At 65.9% G+C, this 7,069-nt stretch overlaps 2 protein-coding genes across 2 annotated transcripts; one reads left to right on the plus strand and one right to left on the minus strand.

Moving 5' to 3' along the window:
- Nucleotides 1-925: 925 nt before the first annotated feature.
- Nucleotides 926-2,698, minus strand: MNEG_8799 (hypothetical protein; the record flags this gene model as incomplete). Its single annotated transcript, XM_014042729.1, has 3 exons — nucleotides 926-1,231; nucleotides 1,579-1,737; nucleotides 2,438-2,698. The coding sequence occupies 3 exons, from the start codon at nucleotides 2,696-2,698 to the stop codon at nucleotides 926-928; spliced, it is 726 nt and encodes a 241-aa protein (XP_013898183.1).
- A 1,299-nt stretch (nucleotides 2,699-3,997) lies between these two features.
- MNEG_8800 (20S proteasome subunit beta 2) lies at nucleotides 3,998-5,929 on the plus strand (the record flags this gene model as incomplete). The annotated part of the gene is made up of 6 exons (XM_014042730.1): nucleotides 3,998-4,123; nucleotides 4,416-4,639; nucleotides 4,823-4,892; nucleotides 5,083-5,228; nucleotides 5,415-5,563; nucleotides 5,850-5,929. The coding sequence occupies 6 exons, from the start codon at nucleotides 3,998-4,000 to the stop codon at nucleotides 5,927-5,929; spliced, it is 795 nt and encodes a 264-aa protein (XP_013898184.1).
- Nucleotides 5,930-7,069: the final 1,140 nt, after the last annotated feature.

A 7,069-nucleotide genomic window follows, 5' to 3' on the forward strand; every position in this document is an offset into this window, starting at 1 on the left:
CTGCATGGGTGGGGTTTTGGTAGACCAACCACTTACATGTCTGGAACCAGAGAAAACTCATCAATGAGAAGGATATGCCGTGCATAATGAAAAGCAGTGCCTATGCTTGCACAACCCAAGGCAGCAAAATTCACCAGGACTACGGCACCACCGCAGCCACACGTCAAAGCATTGCAAGCACGAGTTTCCTGGACGCGCGTTGATGCAGGTGTCCACTGCATGTGTGTGCGTGGCGTCGCGGGGCGCTGGACAAACAACATGATGCGTGCAACAGGAGTGAAGCACACCGGGAGAACGTAGTATAGTCACCATCCCAGCAAATCGCCGACATGCTTCAACTTGGGGCGAAGGGCCAGCAGTCCAATTCCAGCAAACCAAAACTCGCACAGCCGTGATCCAGCACTGAGCGTCACCCGCGCGTCGCTTCTCAGCCACTGCCCACAACGGGACGAGGCTGGTCTGCAGGGCTGGAGCGCACCGTTGGCTGGGGCCGCAGGTGGTGCGCTGGCCTAGGCGTGGGTGACTAGCCATGGGTGTCTACGGCCGACGCAAGGGTGGCAATCGTGGCCACAGCAAGTTGCACGCACGCAAGGGTGGTTCTTGGAGCTCTTGAATGCAATACAAAGGGAGCCGACACCAGCCATATAACAGGCGGTTGCTTGGACCATACTGCCCGACTGAATGCAAAACAAACGTCTTGATGCTCGCGCAGCAGCACGCCACGCTTTCTGGGCGCCGCTCGTACTCATTGTCCGGTTCGCAGCTATTTCTATTCGTGAGCAATGCCCGGGGTGCTAAGTATGGTGATTTAAAACTCCTGGGAATTGGTAATAGCTACTTCCTTGCAAACGCGTCGCCGCCCCCAGCCGCCCGTCGAGCAGGCAGCCGAGCCACTGGGCGCCGCCGCGCCCGAGCCGCCCCCGCCTCACGCGCTCGCCAGCCCCGGCATGTCCGTCAGCACCGCCGCCATCACCGGCATGTGCGGGAAGCTCATGATGTAGAACGTCGCCAGCTGCTCTGGCTTCAGGATCGCGGCCATGGCGACGACCTTGGACGCGACCGCCATAACGCGGTACGCCAGCTGCACCCGCTCCAGCCCCGCCACCAGGGCGTCCTGCAGTTCAACGTCCGGCGCCGCCGTCATCGCGCGCCGCGCCAGCTGCTCGCACTCGCCGCGCAGCGTGGTGTGCGCGGAGCAGAACCACTTGAAGAGGGTGGCGAGCAGCGGCAGCTGCGAGAGGGGGCGTGAGGAGGGGACGTGTACACGTGGGTGTGTGTGCATGCGGGTGTGTACGTCTGCGTGTGTGTGCTGCGTGCATGCGTGTGCGTGCGTGTGCGCGCGCGAGTGTGTGTGTGTGTGTGTGTGTGTGTGCGCGCGCGTGCTTGCGTGTGTGTGTGTGTGCTGATAGTGCGTGCATCAGGTGGAGTGCTGCGTCGTGGGGGTCGGAGTGCAGCGCAATTCATGCAAGTCGGAAATCACAACCGAGCGCCACGCAACGCAAAGCTAGACTTAGAGGAGCGAAGAATTTGCCGGGCCAGCAGCAGAGTCGCAAGGCGCACGCAGGCGAGGGGCCGCACCTGCACAGGCGTTGGCGCTATTGCCCTTGCCACCGCCTCCCACCAGCCCGGCGGGGGCGACTTGGCCTCCCCTGAGCTCATGTCTAGCGCGATGACGTTTGAGAAATCTGGCTGGCCCAGGAACAGGCCCCCGAACTTCGCAGCCATCGGCAGCAGGAGCTGCGAGGAAGGAGCAGCGCCCGCGGGGACGCAAGTTGTGGCGCTGATTGCAAACGCGCGGCAGCTGCGGCAGCAGCGGCCCCTGTTGGCGGCACGCACGGACGCAGCCCCTCGGCCCCCCTGAGCCGCCGGCACGCCCCCCGCTGCGCGCCGCGTGCGCGCCGCGGCGCCCGCGTGCTGCAGCCGCACACCGGCTCGAGGTCGTCGGCGCTCTTCATTCCGCACTGAATTTGGCGAAGGACCAGGGACAGCTCCCCGATGCGGGCCCTCCACCAAGCAATGAAATCCTCGTGGCTCATCGGCGAGTCGCAGCAGTCGACGAGGCTGGCGGGGAGAGAGAGAGAGGGATCACGTGAGTGCACATGTAGGTGGTCAGGTTGGGGGCCCGAGCATGGGCTGCAAGTGTGCGTTTGCATGTGCACGCGTTCAGCGCACAAGCGTGCGCTTGCGCAAAGCGCGGGCCGCCCAGATTGGAGAGCGCGAGGGAGGCCGTGCGCGAGCAATTCCCTCAGTAAACCGTCACCCCTGAGGCTCACCTGTTGAGCATGTCGCTGGCAGACCACAACAACCCCAGGCGCGACGCGCTCGCAGGCGCAGGTGCCCCAGCCGCTGCCGTCCCCGCCGCAGCAGCAGCAGCAGCAGCAGCAGCTATCCCTGGCGCCTGCGGCTCGCCAGAAGCCGGGCCTGCCGCTGGACTCACAGAAACGCAGGAGCTGGCGGACCCGGAATCGCCACCGCCGAAGCCGGCGCCGGCGCCGGCGCCGCCCTCGCCGCCGCAGCGCACCGCTGTCCCCGGTTGCGCCGGGGCCCCGTGGAGCGCTCGCTGCGCCGCGAAGACGAGCTCGTCGAGGCGCACCAACGACGCGCGCGCCTGTGAGAGGATGGCATCCCTGGAGCAGCCGGGGTCGCCGCCAGCCTCGCCGGCCGCGCCAGCGGTGCCGGCGGCGCGGGCGTCCATCATCTGCTGTAGGGCGTTGCGGGCCTCTGAAAGCGCGCCCAGCACGCCGATGCGTGCGCGCGCGACCGCATTGCGCGTCGCCTCCTCGACCAACTGGGGAGGGTGGGGGTGTGCGGACGTTCCGTGCGCCAGAGCGTGCGCACTGGCGAGATGAGTGTGAGAGCAAGCCCGCATGCCCGCAGGGACTCGGCAGCTGGCCTGCCGCTGCGAGTCCAGGCACGGCTGTCGCCACACGCATCGGCGCTTCGCATAGCACCGCGCAGCGACGTGCTGGGGGCAGCGCGCTTCGGTTGCTTGGCGGGCCCCTTGTCGCCTGGCTTGCCTGCTCCTGACGCTGGCGCAGCTCGTCCTCCAGGCGCGCTGAGAGCGATGCAGGGCGCAGGAGGGTGCGGCCCATGAGGAGATGGGTCCATCCCAGGATTCTCAACAACAAGGGCCTGCCGGACTGGTCACCGCTGCGCCTCAACTGAACAGAGCACCCACCACCCCACCCGCCCACACTTGCAGCCCGGCCAACCCCGTAGCCATGCTGGGGCTGGCTCCCCTCACCAACGACGCTTGTGAGGAGCTCTCTTTTCCTATGTGTAACTGGCGGCATACTTGGTGTTGCGCTGAGTCCCAACGCCCGTGTCCCAGCGCCCAGAAAACCAGGCCGGCGCGGCACCCAGCGTGCTGGGTCGCCTCGGATGGCCGCTCACACACACACACACACACACAAACTTGTACGAGGCTGCAAGATAGGAGTGCGCCTTGATCCTGCTTTCGCAGCGGTCGCTTCAAGGCCGTCGTTGCACACACAGTGGCTGATTCGACACAGCAGCGATCTACACAGCGTCCTGGTGACCGTCTGGTGTGTATAGTGTCTTGACAGCGTAACTTGCTAAGAAAATATTTTTAAAATGTCGGCTTTAGTTGCTTACAACGAGGAGCCACCTGATCAGGGTGACCACAAGCCTGCAGTGTAATGTAGCTGGTGTGAAGTCGCCTGCTGGGTGCGATACAACAGCAAGATTCGAGCCCAATGACATCACAATGCCATTCATGCATGCCTTGAAGTTTGTCACGAGATCAGAGGCGAGATCGTCACTGCTCCAGATCGCCACCCCACAGCAGGACTTTGCGGTGACAGTTCTGAGTAATTCCTGATCATCATTCACATTTATATATCGGATCTAGCGCTCGTCCCGTCGCTGCCACTGCATCACCTAAGCAAAGGACTCAAGTGCCGAGCGCATAGGCCTCCAGTTCCGAGCAGCAGACGTCTAGGCGTATAGCTTAGGTACATTCGAGCAGATCGGCGCCATGGGGTCGAACGGCGGCGGCTTCGACTTCGACCTATGCAAGCGCAACGCGCTGCTGGAGCGGAAGGGGATGGCGCCGCCAAAGGCCTGGAAAACGGGCACGACCATCGCGGGCGTGGTATATAAGGTGACGAGCTGCTTTGGGCGCTGGCAGGCTGGGTTGCTGCGTCGGCCGGCAGCAGGCCCTGCGTTCTGTACAGGCGGCACCGCACACCTGCCACCCTGCCTCGCAGCATGACAGCACACCCACGCACGCATCCATGCTGGACCCTACTCCCAGCTCGCGCCTGCAGCAGTGGGGGCGCCTCCAAGCAAGCCTAATCGTTCTCCTTCCCCCCCACAAAAAACGCCCCCATGCCCCCCGCTCTCGGGGTCGCTGCCGCACCCAACCCAACCCCCCATTTTACACACACAAACAGGACGGGGTGGTCCTTGGCGCAGACACGCGCTCGACCTCCGGGTCGACCGTGGCGGACAAGAACTGCGAGAAGATCCACTACATCGCGCCCAACATCTACTGCTGCGGCGCGGGCACGGCGGCGGACACCATGAACGTGACGGCCATGATCAGCAGCTCCCTCGACCTGCACCGCTACGCCACGGGCCGCCAGTCGCGGGTGGTCACCGCCATGACCATGCTCAAGTCGCACCTCTTCAGGCACGACCGCTGCGCCGCGCGGCTGCCAGAGAGCGGGCCTGGGCCGAGCGGCCGCGGCTGGGGCGCATGTGCGGCCGCCGCTTCTGCTGCGCCCGCAGGCTCCTCTGACCGCGCTGCCTGCGCCGGGTCCGAGCTTCCCTTGGCCCCCGCCTGCTTTTGCGCCCGCAGGTACCAGGGCCACGTCAGCGCGGCGCTGGTGCTGGGCGGCGTCGACCTCAACGGGCCTCACCTCTTCACAGTGAGGCGGTGGCGGCGGGGGCGGGTGGCGCGGAGGCGTTGAGCAGCTGCGCGCCCTTGGGGGCCGGAACACGCCGCCACACGCGCCTAGATTGAGCAGCGGAGGTGTGCTGAGGCGTCAATGGCACCGCGTCGCTGATGCCGCACCCGTTCGCGCCCCTCGCGCCTCGCCACCTCCCACCCGCATCCAGATCTTCCCCCACGGCTCTACGGACGCGCTGCCGTACGCCACGATGGGCAGCGGCAGCCTCAACGCCATGGCCGTGTTCGAGGCGGGCTTCAAGGAGGACATGACCAAGGAGGAGGCCATGGCCCTCGTGGCGGCCGCGATCAGGAGGTGCGGCCGGCCGCCCTAGACTGGCAGGGCGCTCGCGCGCTCGCCCGCATGCACCCGCAGCCCTTGCGTCGCCGTGCCGCCACCGCGGCCTCCAGGCTCTCACCGCCCCTAGGCGCAGGGGTCCATGCTCCCCACCCAACCTCCCTCCCTTTCCTGGCCCCCTGTTGTTCTCGCTGCCCCCCGCAGCGGCGTGTACAATGACCTGGGGTCGGGCTCCAACGTGGACCTGTGCATCATCTCCAAGGAGGGCGTGGAGTACCTGCGCAACCACGAGTTCCTCATGGCCAAGACGTACACGCGGAAGTTCCCGGTGACGTACGCCAAGGGCACGGCACGTGAGCGGCCACACACCTGGGGGCGGGGCGCCGCGGCTGGGCCGGCCGTGGGAGGCCGCTGGCGGCCCGCTTCGTGACATGCGCGCGAGGGGGCCACCAAAGCTGCAGGGTCCCGCTTTGGCTCCTCTGAGGGGAACAAGGGGCAGGAGAGCGCCTTCGAAGAATTGCAATTGAGCTGCGTTACGAACCCCCTCCCCCCCCCCCCACACACACACACCGCCCCCCACATCAGCCCCCCGCTGACCCCTCACCCACACATATCCACACCCGCATCCTCGTACCCCAGCCGTGATCAAGGAGAAGCTCATCCCCCTCAGCGCAGTGGACGTCACAGAGGGCGCGGAGGAGGCCATGGACACCAGCTAGTGACCAGCTAGTGACGCGCCCCACACCCCTCCCCTCGTGCGGGCCGCGGCGCGCGCTGGTGCTGGCTGTAAAACAAGGATACCCTTGGCTTGCCAGTCGGGAGGGTTGCAGCTGGTTTTACAAGGGCCGTGGGGGCGCACAGAGCCCGCCGGGGCGACATTGGAATGTGGTGCTACGTCTCTTTCTGAGAGGCGCTGCCCTCCCACGGCAGCAATGCCTGCGTGGGGGGCGAGCCTTGGGCGGAGGCGCGCACCGAGCCGCAGCCCCAGCTGACGCGGTCAGCGGTCGGGGGTCGTGTAGGCGCAGTGTGTGTATGAGGACATGCGCGACAAAAATGGCCCCATGCCAGGACCCGCCGCCGACAGAGTGCTCGGGGAAAATGCACTCTGTGCGGATGGGTGGGTCAGGCGGTTTGGGGGGGGGTCAAAGGCTTGTTGACTTGGAGCAGCGGTTCTGCACCGCGCTCGAGGGGCCGCGCTCAGCTCCTGCCGTTTGAGGGAAATATGTTCCAATGTGTCCTGTGGCGACCTGATTGCGGCAGAGCGATGTGGTGTGAAGACATTTGTGCAGGCACGCATGCGAAGAAAAAGACAGGCCCTTATCTTTGGGGGCAGCCTTGGCCCTTGAAACGCAGGGGTGTGGGCGATTTGACAGGGCTGGCGGGACTGTCGCATGCAGGACGCGGCGTACGCGCCTGCCGCGTAGGCAGCGCGCGCCCTGACCGCAAATAACAGGCGGGAGCAAAATGGCAGGGGGGCGCCCCTCGCGCCGCCGCTCTCATGCAAGGGTCGGTGCCGCGGTGCACCCTAGCTGGGGGGCCAAGAGCGAACAGGCGCGGGTGGTGAGGGCGGCCCCTCGTGGGGGGCCACATCGCACCATGGTGCTGCCGCTGAACCTACGGTTTTGCCGGAACATTTTGACAGGAAAACCCTGCTGTTGCCGCCATGTAGCGGCGCACTCAAAGCAGAGCACGGCGCGCGTGCGCGTGCAAGCTTGTGCGTATGTACAGATGTGCAGCCCCAGAGCCTGCTTTCCTGCGCAGCCAGCCAGCGTCTTCGCATCCGCGGGCGCCTTGCGCCGCCCTCACGCGCGCGCCGCGCGCCTCGGGCTGGCGGCCGCGCCCGCGCCCGTGGCGGCGGC

Source organism: Monoraphidium neglectum, assembly GCF_000611645.1.
Source record: "Monoraphidium neglectum strain SAG 48.87 unplaced genomic scaffold scaffold01714, whole genome shotgun sequence".
Lineage (NCBI taxonomy): Eukaryota > Viridiplantae > Chlorophyta > Chlorophyceae > Sphaeropleales > Selenastraceae > Monoraphidium > Monoraphidium neglectum.